Genomic DNA, 17,626 nt, shown 5'->3' with positions numbered 1-17,626 from the left:
CTTCAAAAAGAGTAGATTTATATATGCAGGGTGATACAGAGCAATGGAAACTGTTGCTTTAAAGAAAACCAAAATAAATGTTCTGCAGTCAGTCAGATCTGTGGTAAGGGCTTTCTCATAATAATGTTTCTTTTTTGTGTTTCAGTTCCTGGTGGTTCTGATGGACCTAGTGGGGTGCTGATCTGTTCTGAAAACTATATTACTTATAAAAACTTTGGTGACCAGCCTGATATCAGATGCCCCATTCCCAGGAGACGGGTGAGAATTTTGGGATTCCTACCCTTATTTTAAGGTTATCTTTGTTGGTGCTAAATGGTTGCTTGGTATTTGCCTTTCAAGGTTAAAGGCATCAGGGAGGTTTTAAAGTAAGGAAAAAGGAGTTAAAAGTGTGTTGGCCTATCATCTACCTTCCTGGCTGCATGTTACTTGTGAGAGAAGATGGGGGTGGGCATAGCCTGAAGTGATGAGCTTGGTTCATGTCTCTTCTCTGAGATTTATGCTGGAGATACTCCAAAGACTCTGATCAGGCACCAGAGTGGCAGCGCTGTCGGTGTAAGATAGGCTTACTTGAGATGGTGAGTCATGGTTGCCATCATGTACGCAGGTGAATTTGACAGGTGCTCTGTGGCATCTAAGGCTGCTTCCTCATCCTTAGGTATTGCAAATCGTTGTGTGCTTTCACAGTGCTTTGAACACCTGCCCCAAGGGTCAGGTGCTCAAAAACAGCTGTGTGTGGATTGCAGCCCTTGTCTCTGTGTTTGCTTTGATAGGTGAGAGAGTTGTCTGGGGAGGAGGGCAAAAGAGAGAGAAGGGGGGGATGCTTAGGCACAGTGTCTTAAAAATGTATTTCCTTCTGGGGCAGAGATGTACCAAGGGTAACTATGGGTGTAATGGAGGGGGATGTGCTTTGCATGCTGTCAGCTCTTGGGGCACCTGTGAAATGGAAATACTTCAGTCAGTGAAGTTACATCTGCACTTGCCGGGTAATTCCACCAATGACCTCTGCTTTCTTTCATGACAGAATGACTTGGATGACCCAGAGAGAGGTATGATTTTTGTCTGCTCTGCTACACATAAGACCAAGTCCATGTTCTTCTTCCTGGCCCAGACAGAGCAGGGAGACATCTTCAAAATTACTCTGGAGACTGATGAAGACATGGTAAGCATCACGTGAAGAACAACAAAAGCATTCATTGAAAAGAGTCCTTAGTCAATTATTTTGATTCTCTAAAGTGATAAATATTTAATATTGTGGTTTTAGCTGTGTAATGGCATGCGTTTTGTGTGATTTGTAATACAGCTATACCCGCAATTTTAACTGCTGTTTACTCATATGGAGACACAGCGCAAGGTTTGCAAAATCCTATGAGAATTATGCTGCAGAGTCACTTGGGCATATTTTAGGTGTTCTGCAGGTGGTCCTTTCTTTAAAAGATGCATTGTAAAGTGTGGTCCGTGAACCTGCTGGAGGGTATTCTAGAAACTAATTCTCAGGAACTTAAGTTTCTCTTGATCACAGTAGGTGCTCTCTGTTTCATCTCTTCATTGACTATTTACATGCTACAATGAATCTTTTTGGAAATTAACATAGATAGCTTGGTACAGCTGATCCATGAGTTGAAATAACAAGCTTGAAGTGGCTTGCTGCTGCTTGTCCTAGTCTTTTGCAATGAAAAGATCTCTGCAGCAGTGAATCAGTTGGGTTTTTTGAGTAAATGTTGAATGCTAGTTCCTCTTTAATCTACATATGTCAAATTTGGTACAAGGGATGACTGTAGCTGCTTTAAGTGTCTTAAGATTGTTCTTGGATGTTTCACCAGGAGCTATTGCGACCATATCAAATGTAGAAATTTGCTCGGCAGAGTTAATTTTTCATGTGTTGGGAAATGGCTGGTGTTCAGTGAAGCAAATTTCTTCTTTCTTTTAGACAGCTTGCTATTTTTGCAGCTGTGTTTTTTTCCAAACTGACTCAGTGTTACCGAAGCCAGAAAGTCTTAGAATAAAACAGGCAGCCTGACTTGCGTGTTCAAAATAGTCTGCTGGACTTTGTGATTTATAACCTGCTGCCACAGACTACTGATGTGGTTATGCCTGGCCCACTCGTGTTTCCTCTCTTTGGAGACGGTATCTAGGCAGCTTATTTTTTTTCTTTTTTATTAAATTGCACATGTGCAGCTCTAGTACTTTGCTAGTACAGTCATGTCTTCCTCTGCTTTCAGGTAACAGAGATTCGACTAAAGTACTTTGACACTGTTCCTGTCGCTGCTGCCATGTGCGTGCTGAAGACAGGGTTTCTCTTTGTGGCATCTGAATTTGGAAACCAGTGAGTAAACGACTTTGTCATCATTTTTCCCCTGAAACAGACCGTTTCTGTTCAGGACTGCAAACTGACTCTTGAACTTACTGAACATATAAAGACACCTCCTCTGTTTTAATGGGTAAATTAATGCTTTGTTCACATGGCTTGAGCAGAACAATTGGTTTAGACTATGACCGAATGGGGGAATTTTCTTGTTGTTTGAACCCAGATTAGATGTTATAGTGTAGAGAACAAAAGATTACATGCTGTTGCAGTAGGTTTTGGAAGAATTGAGCACTTGTAGGTCATATAGGGTCCATCATGTATCCAGATGAATTCTCTTTTGTGTGTTTCATTGAACTTTTGTGTGTTATGGCCCACTCAGAAGGCCATAACAGAAAGCCCACTTGAGGGCTTTCTCAGTTCATAACAGAAAGCCCACTTGAGGGCTTTCTCAATTCGTATTTGGGGTTCTAGAATATTCTAAAGACTCAAAGAAGACTTTGCACACCTTTGAAGGTGGCTTAACAGTGTCTAAGCAGGGCATTCACAGGAATGGAGAGTAATACTTTTTTCTGACTACATCTGCAATCAGCCACCTGGGGGAGCTCCAGCCAGTTTACTGGAGTGAATCTGAATTGGCTTGTATAAACCGAGCTCTTGAGGAAGCCATATTCATTTGAGCTTTATTAAAACCGAGAAGTATATATTTCTGGGGGTTTTGTTTTTGTTTTGTTGTTGTGTTGTTTTGTTTTTCTCTGAAGTTTAACTTGATTGTTGTGCTATTTAGGCTCATAAAATGGAATAGGGAATGCGGTTAAAAATAGTGAGGTGAGAGTATTCCAACAAAATAGATAACTGTGGAGTTGCAGTCTTAGCCATTGGCCTTGTTCTTGGCTTCACCTGTCAGTTGGTGCTTTGGCTCTACCACAAGAATATCTGAATGGCTCAAGGGTAAACAGAAGACACTGAAACTCTGGGGTACCTTGCCAGTGACAGCTACATATGAGAAGGTTTGGAGGGGGGAGGTTGTGGTGGGTTTGTTTGTTTGTGGGTTTTTGGTTTTTTTTGGTTTTTTTTGTTTTTTTTTCTTTATGGTCCTCTGATTCCCTTTAAACATTTTGTCACCAAGACGACAATCCTTAAGGCTAAATTTTAGTAGCTGTATAATGTAGGGAAGGGTTTCTCTCCTCCTTGCTGCCTGAATATCTGGCTAAGCCTCATTTAGAGAAGGCTACATGAGCTTTGTGCTGAACATGCTGTTGTTCTTGCTTTCTGTCTCAAGTTACCTGTACCAGATAGCTCACCTGGGTGACGATGATGAGGAGCCAGAGTTCTCTTCTGCCATGCCTCTTGAGGAAGGAGATACATTCTTTTTTCAGCCACGACCTCTCAAGAACCTGGTGCTGGTAGACGAGTTGGACAGTTTGTCTCCTATTCTGTGTTGTCAGGTATGTTGCCATCAGCAAGCTCCCATTCACTACATAAGTAAGTCTTTCTCATTTACAGAGGAACTGATCGTAGATGCATGATTTTTTTCTTTCCTTTTCTGTGGAATATTTGTGTGTAAGCACAGTCACAAAAGCTACATCATCCTAAGTTTCCAGAAATACCGTGCTATACTAAATGCTGATAGAAAAGCAAGTCTGCCAAGTTCTCGGACAGCTGCCTAAGACTGGAACCTGGCCTGGCAGCCTTTGATTCCTGTGGTGATAAATATATATCTGGACACAGGGTGTCAGCCAGCAGGCCTGTGCTGCTCCTCTGACCATCAGACCAGTTCTCCATTCTGCAAAGAGTTTGGTTAAAACTTCGCATTATTTCAGGGCAGCAGATGGTACACCCTATGGCATCTTCACTGTTTTCAGTGTTTGGAGAAAAAAACCAAACCAAAACAAAAAAAACCACCCCAAAAACATTCTTAAAGCAGTAGTGTGGCATATATAGTTTAGTTTTATTTTCTCTTCCCGTAGATATTGTTTGACACTGTTTCTCCATGCAGATAGCAGATTTGGCCAATGAAGACACACCCCAATTGTATGTGGCTTGTGGTCGCGGGCCCCGGTCATCTCTGAGGGTTCTGAGACATGGACTTGAGGTAAGACTTCCAGCACTTTAGAAGAACAGTTTGAGAGGTGAGGACAGTGAGAGAAAATCTTTGAAATAAGGGTACTGAAATGAAGGGATTCTCCTTTTGCCATAGTCTGGAGAGCAACTTTCTCTAGGCTTGCTTCTTGGAAATAGAAGGGTTGGGATGTTTACTCTTACAGTATCAAAGGCTTTTTGTTCAGTTGACTCCAGCCACCTGCATTTTGTCTCTTCTAATACGTGAGTATGTTGAGCTGGAACATTCCTGGTGTCTCTGCCAGCTGCTGCTGCTGATCTCTTTGCTGGGGGTGGGTGAGTGACCTTGTCTTAAAGCTGATCATCCAGAGCTCTAATGTTGCTGTATCATTGCTGAGTGTATTCTACCCCGTAGCACATCTGGCACGGGGACAGAACATCAGAATGGTGAATTAATAGCTTTCCTGCCCAGTTGTGGGAAAGCTTAAAAACTGCTGGTGGTTTGGTGACTTACTGTAGTAAGTCTAAGCATCTGTTTGCAAAACATCCTTGTTCTTGTTTACTCTTAGGTATCTGAAATGGCCGTCTCAGAGCTGCCCGGTAACCCCAATGCCGTATGGACAGTTAGGAGACATGTTGAAGGTATGCAGTATTTTCCTAAAGCACAGGGAGGTGATAATGTTTTTTGGTGTGTTTTGTTTGGTGGGGATTTTTTTGTTTTTCTGTCCAAGGAGATAGGAAAGGTGCTGCATGATGGTTGTGTGCCATCCCCAGAAGTTATGTTTTGAATCAGCAACCACCTGTTTGTACTTGGAAGGCACTGTCTGGTCCCTTAGAATTGTCATGTTTCCCTTTGACACAGAAGCACCTGCCTGCAGCTGCATCCACCACCCAATATGCTGCATCAGCTGTATGTCTGCAGCCTGAAGCTGCTGAACTTCTCATCCTTTCCCACTTCCCATAAGTTCTTGCTTTGACATCAGCAGGCAATCGTTATGCTTTTTGTTGGAGCGTACTCGCTATTGTTTATGTGTGCTGACAACTACAGTAATCAGCTCTTTGTGACAGAGTGGGATACAAATTATGGAACAAAGAAGATAATTGGCAACAGCGTCTGTATTTTATTACTTCCCTCTATGCATATCTGCAAAGAAAACAGTCTATTTGGGCTGGGACACACTCCCTATTCAAAAACCCAGCAGTGTATAGAATGCTGCTGGTTCCAAGAAGGTCAAGATTTGAAACTGGCAGAATATACTGGATCGTGGGTTTGGTTTTGGTGGGTTTTTTTTTTTCCTGATCTGAAATAATGGATTTGCCTTACTTAAAGTACAGGAGGAAATGCAATCCCTTGTGCTGCCTTTCTCTTGAGGGCAAGAACAGAGTTCCTCAGAAACAGTTAAAAAGCCTGAAATGAAACTATTCTGGGTACTGACAGTCTCAGTGATTATTTCCGAGGCAGTGCTTTGTATAAATCTCGCAGTTCCTGGAGGTTTTATGCGCTGGACTTCCTGTAGCTTTATGCACTGGATGTGGAAATGCCAGATTGTTGCAGTGGAGACCTGAGCCTGCTGAGGTGACATAGTATCTTGTTTTTAAGCAATCATAGAGTAGTGTGTCTTCCAGGGAGCCAGTAACCCTGTGGGAATTTCAAATGTTGTTGGATTTGCCTTGCCATCTGAGACCTGCCACCAATTCCTGTGCTCATGTTCTGAGACTCATGTACTGCCTAAGCAACATGGAAGGAGCTTTGAGCACAAACTGCCTTCATGTTCCGCAGAAATAAAAGGGTCTGAAGAGAAGTATTTCCACAGTTCATATCAAAAACGCGGGCTTTTCTAAAAAGAGGCATTCCAGTTTGTTAGAGACGAACCCATGCTCCTGCCTTCTGGACAAGGAGTTGCTAACATTTGCTCCCTCTGAGAGATGGAGGCTTCTGACATCACCTTAAAACCTTTTCTCTTGGGGTTCCAGAGGACGACTTTGACTTTTCAGGAGATGGAGGACCATTGCTAACCTACATGAAACAGACCAGTCTTGCTGCTTCTTTTTTCCTCCTTCCAAATTCTCCAGGTTCCAGCATGAAGATCTTCTCAATGATTTCAGAAAGGCTAGAATCTGTAGCTGTTGTGAACCATGCTGCTTTTTGAATATAGTTAAGTCATGTGAAACTGATCCCCAAGTTACAATTCTTTGAATTCAGAAATGGTTCTAGTGGGTTTTAATCAGAAAGACTGCAGAACCTTTTCAGACATGTTTCTAATCTTGAAACTGCCCAAGTGCTGTTTTCTGAGTGTTCAGTTTGCAGTGTTGGGCTGCCTGGCTCTGCCTCGATGCCACAGTGTGCACATGCTGCAAGGCCTCCGTAAGACACATACGGGTTTGCAGCCTTCAAAGCAAATACTAACCTTGGCTGGTACGTGGTGATACACACTACCAATACCAAGCCTCTTTTTTTCTTCCACAGGTGGCTGGTGGTGGAGGTGCTGATCACCACAGGTGTGTACCTACTGCTAGGGGCTACTGTACTGTCCCACAGGTTAACCACAGAGAATCCCAAAATCATGGGGCTGCTTTTTTGCTAAGCTTTTCAGTAAATGAATTCTAGAAGCTGTTGTGTAGTTGGAGATTGTTGCCTTTGTAGTTCAGTAGCTGAGGAGTAAAGGCAACTCCCATTCCATCTTACAGTCTTTGGGGAACAAAATGTGTCAACTGTGTCTCTGCAGAATGGTCAGTTCTTGCTGAAATCAGAGGTGCACATTTCAGAGGGGTTTTCAGCTCCCTTCTAGTCTGAGGATTGGCTCCCAGTTGCTTTGTACAGACCTTCAAGAGAAAATGATTGAGTATGCTTGAAGCACTTGTAGGTATTGCTGGCATGGGAATGCCTTGTGGTTATGGGATGCATCTGCCCATGGGCAGAAGCAGATGGGATTTGGACCAAACCCTCTCTTGCAGTTAAATATCAAGGTCTGGGGAGCTGGATGGCTGTGTGTTTTGCTGTGGAGATAGACATGAGCTGAGTCCTAACAGTCTGCATTCCCTACCTGGCACTCTTGCATGAAAAGCAACGTGCCCTGAGTCACAGCTGCAGACTCTCCATGCAGTAGTAAACAGAAGCCCAGGAAAATGTGCTGTCATCCCATCAGTATCGTATAAGTGAGAAGAATCCTGAATTTTGTCACTGGTCATCTGTTTTTTTTCACCGAACTCTTCTGAGCTAGTGGTGACTACATTTGTATTGGTGCGAATTCAGATGCTGTGGAGCATGAAAAAACTCTTACCAGGCATGGACTGGTGTATAGGCATGGAATTCTTATGGACTAACTCAAACTGAATTAATGACAAATGACAAAAAGGACAGTAGTATAGAGTGGATGAACTGAAATGTGATGTTTTCATAGCTGGTCTTGATGTGTGTGTGAAGCTGCAGAAAACTTGTAATGAAGGCACAGGAGAGAGTCCAGCTGTGGTTCTTCAGAGTCATTAAAATGTCTCTATTACTCGCTGAAAGGAGCTAACTGGAGCAATTGGAACGGTAATAAGCATCTCTAAAGTCTTGTGTCTGCAGACAAAATAATATCTATCTGTTCAAAACTCTGGGCAGCCTGATGTTATGCTTTGGATTGTGCAGAGCTAAGTACATACCTTTTCATATTAAAATCTGTAGATCTCTTCTTTTTCTAACCGAGAATACTTCTCAGTGTGCCCTAGGGATTTAGTCCTTAATTTCAACTAGGCTGCTATATTTTCTAAAGCAAAATTGTATTGTTTGAATCTAGATGAATGCGTCTTATTCACGGACTTCATTCTGGTAAATCAAACCCTTTATTTCAAAAGCTCCAGCAGAGGCATTAAGCAACACTACTGGACTTCAAGCAAAAATGCACTTGTCACTATTATTGACACAGACTTAAAGGCATGCTCTAATGTAACTGTAAGCCAGTGAAAAGAAAGAGCTAAAAAAGTATTAAGAGGTAGGAATGAGTTTTCGTTTAGAGTAGGACTAAGGGAATCTGTTTCGCTTTCAAACGGGTGTTCTTTGTCCTGCTCCAAATCACATGCTTAAGCCTCCAGCTGGGACATGGTGGTTTATCATGAGAATGACAGCCCCTAGGGAGGAAGGCAGCAGCTCTCAAGAAGTTTGGAAAGCAACGATGGTCTTTGAAATGGAATTTTTAGAACATCCTGTCTACAGGATATTTATGAATTAAAACGATTCTAGCCTGTGAACCGCTAGAATCTCTGTTTAAAGCAATCGAGGAACTCTTGTAGACTTCTGGTGTTAAAAAATTCATGCAAGTTTGTAGGAGAAGCTGCCATGTAGTGTAGAAAATAACCAGTGTGTAACAGTGTACGTCTTACTGAACTCTTACCAGCTGCTGTTAACGTTAGAGAAATTGTCCTGTTAAGCCAAGTATTTAAATAGTTGGCCTTACTAATCAGTTTCTGTGTGCAGGTTCAGTTCTTGTTTTCTCATTTCCCCAAGTGGACCCACTCCTGTTAGTGGGGTTTGGGAGCATGTTGGAGGTTATAGGCTGTGACCACATAATAGAGTAGTAACAGAGTTTATGCCACAGACCAGTGTTGGAATTGCTTTAATTGTACAAAGCTCTTCAGTTTGATCAGAGCTGTGGTCTGTATACCAGATGTTGCAGAGAAGAATGATGTTCTTTTTCACTTGCATATTTTCAGCTGTATGTAAGAACTTTCTGTTATAAACGTGACACAGCAGGTTTGGCAATGCCTCCCTCTAAACAGGGTGGATAAGAAAAGGATCAGTTCCTGAAGTGTTTGTTTCGGTTAACCCAGTTCAGTTTCTTTAAGCTGCTGCATGGTATTTGCTAGCATCCTGTATTCATGCCAGTGAGTTCTTTATTTTCTTTCTCTACTTGGAAAGTCATTAGCTACTTCTCTGTGTCTCCCACATTTGTGAATTATGGAGAAACTCTGCTCAAGGGCCAAAACTGTGACAGCTCTCTTACACCCTCACCTCTGCTAATTGTCTTGTGCTGTGGTGCATAAGTCTGAGCTTTGGGTTGAGGTGGGTTAAAATGGGGAACTTTTTCTTTTTAAGAAATAGCACTTGCATGACAACAGCAGCAGAAGTGGAGTTGCTTCTCTGAGGCAATCTTATTTCTCCACCGAGGCTCCTGGCTCCGTTTCCCAACAGACTTCATTGTTTCTGTTGCTTTTATTACTCTCTTTTAATGAGACTCTCCTCTCCCCCTCTTTAATGCCTGTCACTTTCTGCAGAATGAAAATGGACAGCAGTAAACCGGGGCATTCCCTTTACCCAGTCTTACTACCCTTGTTTCCCACAAAGTTTCCCTACTTCCAAATGAGCTCTTAAAACTATTTTGATCAGCATAGCTCTTCACGTCCAAGCTCCTGGACTCTCCCCTTTGGGAGAGGCCAGTACTCGAGATAATAGTTGCAATACTGTCACTTATTCCATAGAAGTAAAGGTCAGTGTTTGTTCTGTCTTAAAAACGTAATTGTTTCTCATCCCAGGAGACTGTACGGGTGGCTGTGTGAATGTCAGCTAGTTGAGCTTCTGGCTGAGAGTAGAGCAGACTAACCCCAAGCTCCTCTGCTGCAATGCACCTTAATCGTTCTCTGTAGCCTTTTATTATGTGGATACTAGATAGAGATGTGGTCCTTGAACCTCCTGTTTGCAGCATCCATGGTGCCGTTTCTGCAGATGGGTTCCATGTGTTCAGATTATTGGAGCAGAACATCTCATTTGACTTCATTGGGTATAAAGTCTGCGTTCAGCTCCTCGTGTGAGGTGGGGCAAGTGTCTTAAAGGCTTCTAGACCTTGTGCTGTCTTTGAAAAAAGTAGGCAGGAGTCTTGCTTGCCAGAATCCAGAGTATCATGAATTGACTCTGTATCTGGATCATTTGATCTCTGGCTCAGTCTTGCATTGTTTGGAGTCTAGCAGTGGCTGGCTTTTGGACAGTGTGTCCTAGAACGAACTTGCACAATACTGCCAGCAGATGTAATTATCAGAGGAATTCTGCTGAAGAGTAACTGCCAGACACCTGTCGGACTGCTAATTTTGTTGGGAAGGCTTGCATTTATTTAATCAGCACCCTTTTTTCCCTGTCTCCCTTGACCAGATGAATTTGATGCCTATATCATTGTGTCCTTCGTAAATGCCACACTGGTGCTGTCTATCGGAGAGACTGTAGAAGAAGTGACTGACTCTGGATTCCTGGGTACTACACCCACCTTGTCCTGCTCTCTTCTTGGTGATGATGCTTTGGTACAGGTAATGGAAAGCTGCTTCTGACATGTCTGCTTATGTCTGCCACTTTCTGCTTGCTCCATGGCCATGATTTCTACAGTAGTGCAACATATGTCATGTCTAAAGGTGTGGATTGGTAGAGAATGACACTTATTCAGCCTTCCCCTTTTTATATCCTGCTGAGTGAAACTGGACCAGCTGAAGATGGTCCTAATCTCCTTCAGTGTGTGCTCAGTAGTTCCTTGCTGTAGTTCAAAGATGCAGTGCTTCCAGCTGGCGAGTGGCTTCGTGCTAGTTCAGCCTCTTGCATAGCTAGTGGATCACTGCTGCCAGGAGCGGTGCTTGCCTTTGGCTTTTTCTGTGTCAGAATCACCAGTGAGATGGGAGTTGTGAAAGGATGGTAAATACAGAGTTAATGTGATCTTTTTTTCCTTTAGGTTTATCCAGATGGGATCCGGCACATCCGAGCAGATAAGAGGGTAAATGAATGGAAGACACCAGGGAAGAAAACCATTGTAAAATGTGCTGTGAACCAGAGACAAGTAGTGATAGCACTGACTGGAGGAGAACTGGTTTACTTTGAGATGGACCCGGTATGTGTGTTAATGTTGTGAATGAGTTTGGAAGAGCAAGGCGGAGTATGGGGCATGCCAGAGATTGATCCTTGATCAGACCTGCAGGAAAGGATTCTGTAGTGAAGTGTCTTTCTAGAACAGAGAGATCAAAGCCCTGCACATCTGGACTGTGTCTGTCTGAGATTAATGGCTAATAAAAGTCTCTGAAGTTCATAACTGAGGCTGGAAATTGTGTACTTATCTTATTGCTATTCTGGTTCTTCCAATTGTAGCTGAAATAAGGCTGTAAAGAAATTATTTTTAAAAAATACAAAAAATCCACAGCACTATCTTAAAAAAAAAAAAAGAGAGAGAGAGAGAGGTGGGGGGGAAGGTGTGGAGAGACATTTTGGTGCTGGTTTGCCCCATTGGCTAGTTAATAAGTCTCTTGTGTTTTTCTTAGTCAGGACAGCTGAATGAGTATACGGAGAGAAAGGAGATGTCGGCCGACGTAGTTTGCATGAGCCTGGCCAATGTTCCCCCTGGGGAGCAGCGATCCCGGTTCCTTGCTGTTGGGCTGGTGGACAACACTGTCAGAATTATTTCCCTTGACCCTTCGGTGAGTAGCTGTTCTGTTTCTACCTCTTCCATTGGCTTTAAATGTTCAGAAGGGTACTTGAGAGGTGGGCTGTGTCTGTCCAAGCTGTCTTTCTGTATTCAGGTGGATGACCAGGAATGAAGAGCTTGCATGGCTTCTGTCTGCTGGTTGGGAGGAAGCATGGCCCTTGATCCTAACCTCTAACAGGTTTTATCTAGTCTCACCCATGCCTGGAGGTTCAGCTGATGAGATGCGAAAGCACTTCCCCCCCCCCCCCCCCCCCCCCCCCCCCCCCTTCACTGTTTATACCTGTACTAAAAGCAGACTCATTCTGCAAGCAGGTCAGCAGCAAAACAGCATTACCATTCCTGCAACAGCTGAGTGTTCAAAGGATGACTGAAATAACATAAACTTTGCTCAGGTCTCTCCATGCTAAATAGCTGCAAACTGTGCTAGAACAGTTTGGAAGGATCCAGTTTATCTTTTCCAAACCCCAGGGCTGCTACCACTCCTGCTTGCCAAAATCCCTAGAGCCAGCATCTATTGTGATTTTTTTTTTTTCTTTTTTTCTGTGCTGAATACTTCTTTATGGAGATGTAAAAGGACATCTTTAAGCTCCTTAGATGGAGCTTGAATCCCCTTTTGCCATGCCAAGCCTTGCTGACTGGCATAGTACCTCTTTTCTGTCTCCCACAGGATTGCTTACAGCCGCTGAGTATGCAGGCCCTTCCAGCACAGCCTGAGTCGCTGTGCATTGTGGAGATGGGTGGCACAGAGAAGCAGGACGAGCTGGGGGAGAGGGGCTCCATTGGCTTTCTGTACCTGAACATTGGACTGCAGGTGAGAGGTGCCTGCCTGGTTCTGACAGGCATTTCTTGGTAAGCCTTCACTTGAAGGATGGATTGCTAAAATAGCCTTGTCATCATGCAGTGCAACAACACAGAGCCTGACTGTTCCCCCTTCGTTACAGCATGCTTAACAACTGGGGAATTCACTGTGTGACGTAGTAGAGGTGCAAGTTTCTCTATGCATTCCTAGACTTGAGACTAGTCAAAAGACAGCATATTGTCCCAGACTTCATGTAGGACAAATTGTGCTTTTTCCCCTTCCAGAAAGAAGGCACGTTCTAAAAAAAATTTCTGGGTGAAATGTTGGGCAGTTCTTTAGAAAGTGCCTGTAGGGCAGAGTATCAAAGAACTAACTGCCCACAACCACAAGCTCTGCTCTAATAACTCTGCTGTTGCACAGCTTTTTGTTGCATCCAGTACTGACTCTGTGATCTCTGACCAAAAAATGTTGTTTTGACAATTCAACATGTGGTAAAAATAATCAGAGCAGTCTAGGTTCTTTCACATGCCTTGAGTTTGATGTCAGAATGCAAGCTCTCTTTAAGCAGCTTTTGGGTAAATGCTTTGTACCGAGAGGGATTAGGATCTGGAATCAGCCCTCAGGTTTTTCATGGCTTATGTGATGTACCAAGCTTCTTGGTCTGTTTCTTGGCTTTTTTTTTTGCTGGGGGGGTGTATGTGTGTGTGTGGGGGTGGTTTATTTGTTTTACAGTAATTCCTTTCTGCCCCACAGGAGCATGCAGGAGCTATGCTTTTTAATATTAAGAGCCAATTTAGATACAGCATGGTTGTAGAAGGGAGTTGTGCCAGGAGCTAAGAAAACAAACCCCTAATTCTTCAGAAATTGCCTCTGTTTTGAATAATGACTGTAGCTAGTTATTTCTTATCTGTAATCTTGATCTAACTTTTTGGTTTGCTAATGTCAAGAATGGTGTGCTGCTGCGAACTGTCCTGGATCCTGTTACTGGCGATCTTTCTGACACCAGGACCAGATACCTTGGCTCACGGCCTGTGAAACTCTTCCGAGTCCGAATGCAAGGCCAAGAGGCGGTAAGTGAGGCGAGCTCTCAGAGGGATGCAGATCCAGTCCTCAGGCGCAGCATCCCAGTTTTCCTTATTTGATGGGCAGGGTGGGGAAGCATCCTCTCAGCACAGCAGGACCCTCTGGGTAAGGGTGGGAAGTAGAATGCATTCATTATGGAGCTGCCTGGCTCGCAGCTTGCTCTTTCACAAACAGCCTTGTTCTTGTTGGTATTCCTCTTGCTTCTTAGGAAGTAATGTGTAGTGCTGCCCTGCCTTCTTTGAACTAGGACTCATCTGACCCATAGGCTGCATTTGCAGCGTGTCTGGAAAGCTCTGAGCAGATTCTTGGGTTTAGAGACTCTGAAAAACCTCATCTTGCCTGCCTCGTCTGCCTCAGAGACAGAAATCTTACCCCTTGACTACTTGATGCAGTGGATGGTCGTCTCATGTGCATGTTGAGAATGGCTCAGCTGGGAGCTGGACAGCTTCCATGAATGGTTCAAGGAAAATATTTGCAGGATTTGGCATAGAGGGAAGAACGTGTTTCATCAGAAGTGCCATTTCCAGCCCTTCTGATGTGGCACTGGGGAGATCAGCCACCCCCTGCTTGACTCATTTTTGGATGACACCTTCAGAGTTGAGAAATATTGCCGGTCAGTGTAGGGGGCTGGATCTGGGAATCTGAGCTCTGCTTTAATGTTAAGGTACACTTGGTGAATCTCTTCAACTTCTTCCTGCCAGTCTGCCAGCTGTAACTTGGAGATGAGGTGCTTTGCAGCTTTAGCAGAGAATGCTTATAGAATAGCCGAGTGCTTTTCTACTTTGAGACCAGTCTTGGTTCCTTGTTTTACAATACGGGGAGAAAAAACATACTGCTTATGGCCAGTCAGTGATGGGCTTGGAGTAGCCTGTGAGTGTTTCAATGTAATTCCAGCTTTTGTTGCTCAGGCAGAAAGTAAGGTTGCACTGAAATTGATTTAGCCAGATGTATAAAGCCGAAGAGTTTAGAAGTCCATCTGCTTCCTTTGTTTCCCGTAACTTGATTGAAAATAGGTTACTGATTATTTTAAGTAAATTTCACTTAGAGTGCTACAGCATTTGGATTGTGACAAAGCAGTAAATACTTATTTTAAAATAAGACCTGTTCCCCATTAGAACAGGTTATTGTTTAAAAAAAAAAGTTTTTGTGATCTTGGCTTTTACAGAAAACAGTTTTTATTGCACCTCAGTTTGAGTATTCATTGTCTCGATAGTGCTTTAAAGTTCCTCTTCTTGCCATACACAATTTCCAGATAAAACTGTGTCTAGAAAGCAAGCAGTATCTGTGAAGGTGTGCTCTGAGCTGGGTGGAGTCCACCCGCAAGAATTCAGTTGTCCTAATGAGTAAGAGTCCGGCACTGTACATCCATTCATATTGCAAGGAGTGAGCTTGCCTCCATCCCCAGACCTAATAAATTTGTTGTCTGTCTTTCTCTTCTCAGGTGCTGGCTATGTCAAGCCGTTCCTGGCTCAGTTATTCCTATCAGTCACGCTTCCACCTGACTCCGCTGTCTTATGAGACACTGGAGTTTGCGTCTGGTTTTGCTTCTGAGCAGTGCCCAGAGGGCATTGTGGCCATCTCCACAAACACATTGAGGTAAGAACTGATGGGGGAAAATGAATACTTCTGGGCCAGGATGCCAGGCAGAGGGAGGGGTGGTAGATTCTCACTGGACATTCAAAAGGAAAGAGGTAAAGTGACTTACCTTTAGAATTAAGGGGTTTTTAAGGTTATTTGATTATGGATAATGATTTAATAGAACCACTTGGATGGATTTCAGAAAACAAATGGAATACAAGGATATTCCTGTCGAAAACAAATATGGTGCACTTCTCTGATTTGTGTTTTTCAGCTTTTTAAAATAACAAATGTAATTCAAGTTATCCTTAAATTCTCTGATCCTTAGAGAGGAGGGAAGCTTTTAATAAATATGAACCTGTTGTGTATTAGGATCTTGCGGTTTGTGATCTGAATTGGCTACTTTGCAGAAAATAAGCCACGTGATTTAAGAAATCAGAGGCATGACAGGGGTGTATTTGTTGCCTTTCTAAAGTTCAGCTTAGATATTTAAAAGATACATGAAAATAATAGGGGAACACAAATTCAGGAGCTCTGCTTTATGAACTTGAACAGGCACTTTTTTCATATCTGTTCTCATTGAAATATTACAGCATTCACTGCTTTTAAAGGAGTCATTCTTTCTGGAGAGACTTGCGGTTTTTAGTCACCAAATGCCAGAAGAACTGGCATTTCAGCTGGCAAGTCACAAGGAAGAAAGACTTGGCATTGCGTTTTTCATACTCTTTGTAACTAAAGTGCCTCTGAGGAGCATTTGATTATGTGTCAAAGCCTGTGTCACGTTTAGATTCAGAGGATGCATTCCCCAAATGTGCACTTTCCCTCTTCTGTGTGCTCTTCCTGTCGGGATAGACCTGCTTCAGCACCACAGAAGCCCGTCCAAAAGGGCCGGGCATTCTGAATGCACCCTGGGCCAGTGAGAGTGCTCGAGTCAAGGACTCCACACTGCAGAGCACACCTGTGCCACAGCATAAGCTCCCATTCAGGATGCTAGTTTTGCCCTCCTCTCTGGAGCTGTTTACTGTTTACTGTCTGGCCCAAGAAAGGTGCTACTTGTCTCCAGCACTAGCCGGTTTCACAGACATAGAGCTCAACTACAGTCGTGTTCTCTTGGGCAGTTGCTTTCAGACCTTATTTAACACATCACATCTTTGTCCCCCAGGATTTTAGCACTGGAGAAGCTGGGGGCAGTGTTCAACCAGGTTGCCTTCCCGTTGCAGTACACACCTCGAAAATTTGTCATTCACCCAGAGAGCAACAACCTGATCATCATTGAGACAGACCACAATGCTTACACTGAGGCCACCAAGGCACAGAGGAAGCAGCAAATGGCTGAGGTAATTGGGGTGGGGGACAGGTACACACATCCATTCCCCAGAGGTGACTTCTGCAGCTGGAAATCCTCCCTGCTCACTAGTTCCCAGCTGCTGTTGCCTGCAAGTTTTTATGTCCTGTGTGAATGCAGGGACTGAAGGGAGCAAAGATCTGCCTTGAAACACAAATTTCAGCAGAATACACTACCTCCCAGTGCTCCTTTCTTTCCGTGTTACTATGGCAGGCTTTAAGAACCACGTATTGGAGGACAATCCTGCTTGTGTAAGACCATTCTCTGGGTTTTCTGTGACTGTTTGAGGATGTTTGGATTTCAGTGGGTTATTTTCTTCTCAGTGTTGTTTCCAGAGTTGCTGATTTGAAGAAATAGCTCCCCAGACAACTGCCCCTTGGACAGGGCAGAGCTGACACTGCTGTGCTCTGAGCTGCAGAGGCTCCCTTGGGAATAAGCTCAGGACAGGTGGAAGCTTTAGGATTTGGTGGCTTTTATGTCTTCACAGGCAGTACCTTGCCCTGGAATACTGGGACTTAAGGGAAGAGGGGGGGGGACTATATTTTACGCAGAGCATCAGCATGTCTGGAAAGGAAATCCACTAAGCTGTTCTTTTCTCCTGTCCTTTAATGTGCCATAGGAAATGGTGGAGGCTGCAGGTGAAGATGAGAGGGAGTTGGCTGCAGAGATGGCTGCAGCCTTTCTGAATGAGAATCTTCCAGAGTCCATTTTTGGTGCTCCTAAGGCAGGGAATGGACAGTGGGCCTCTGTTATCAGGGTGATGAACCCCATCCAGGGAAATACGTTGGATCTGGTCCAGCTAGAGCAGAATGAAGCTGCCTTTAGGTAAGAAGCGTTGCCTGATGCAGCAAGAATCTCTGCTTGTGATGAGTCTTGTGTGTGTTTTTCTTTCTTTTGCTCAGCTGTTACTGAGTTGAAATCCAGATGCAGCATGTCACCAAGAGACTGGCTTGAGATTCCAGAAGTGATTGCCACATGCTTAAAGCTTTTTCTTCCCTTCCCTTCCCTTCCCTTCCCTTCCCTTCCCT

General features: G+C 43.7%; 1 protein-coding gene and 1 non-coding gene across 2 annotated transcripts in view; both read left to right on the top strand.

Annotated features, from left to right (window-relative positions):
* The window catches only part of SF3B3 (splicing factor 3b subunit 3), a 30,783-nt gene that overhangs the window by 4,502 nt on the left and 8,655 nt on the right, over positions 1-17,626 (top strand). Inside the window, exons 6-19 of the mRNA XM_075510471.1 lie at positions 146-258; positions 1,022-1,159; positions 2,220-2,323; positions 3,585-3,750; positions 4,302-4,397; positions 4,933-5,005; positions 10,485-10,636; positions 11,050-11,205; positions 11,630-11,785; positions 12,461-12,604; positions 13,540-13,662; positions 15,117-15,271; positions 16,416-16,590; positions 17,218-17,423. Coding sequence (XP_075366586.1) covers positions 146-258; positions 1,022-1,159; positions 2,220-2,323; positions 3,585-3,750; positions 4,302-4,397; positions 4,933-5,005; positions 10,485-10,636; positions 11,050-11,205; positions 11,630-11,785; positions 12,461-12,604; positions 13,540-13,662; positions 15,117-15,271; positions 16,416-16,590; positions 17,218-17,423 — 1,957 coding nt within the window. The remainder of the gene's footprint in view (positions 1-145; positions 259-1,021; positions 1,160-2,219; positions 2,324-3,584; positions 3,751-4,301; positions 4,398-4,932; positions 5,006-10,484; positions 10,637-11,049; positions 11,206-11,629; positions 11,786-12,460; positions 12,605-13,539; positions 13,663-15,116; positions 15,272-16,415; positions 16,591-17,217; positions 17,424-17,626) is intronic.
* LOC142414200 (small nucleolar RNA SNORD111) lies at positions 452-531 on the top strand. The gene has a single exon (XR_012776985.1). It is a non-coding gene; the product is annotated as a small nucleolar RNA SNORD111 (small nucleolar RNA).

Source organism: Mycteria americana, chromosome 8, assembly GCF_035582795.1.
Source record: "Mycteria americana isolate JAX WOST 10 ecotype Jacksonville Zoo and Gardens chromosome 8, USCA_MyAme_1.0, whole genome shotgun sequence".
Lineage (NCBI taxonomy): Eukaryota > Metazoa > Chordata > Aves > Ciconiiformes > Ciconiidae > Mycteria > Mycteria americana.
Note: the sequence above shows the minus strand (reverse complement) of the source record. Positions and strands in the feature narration are given on the sequence as shown.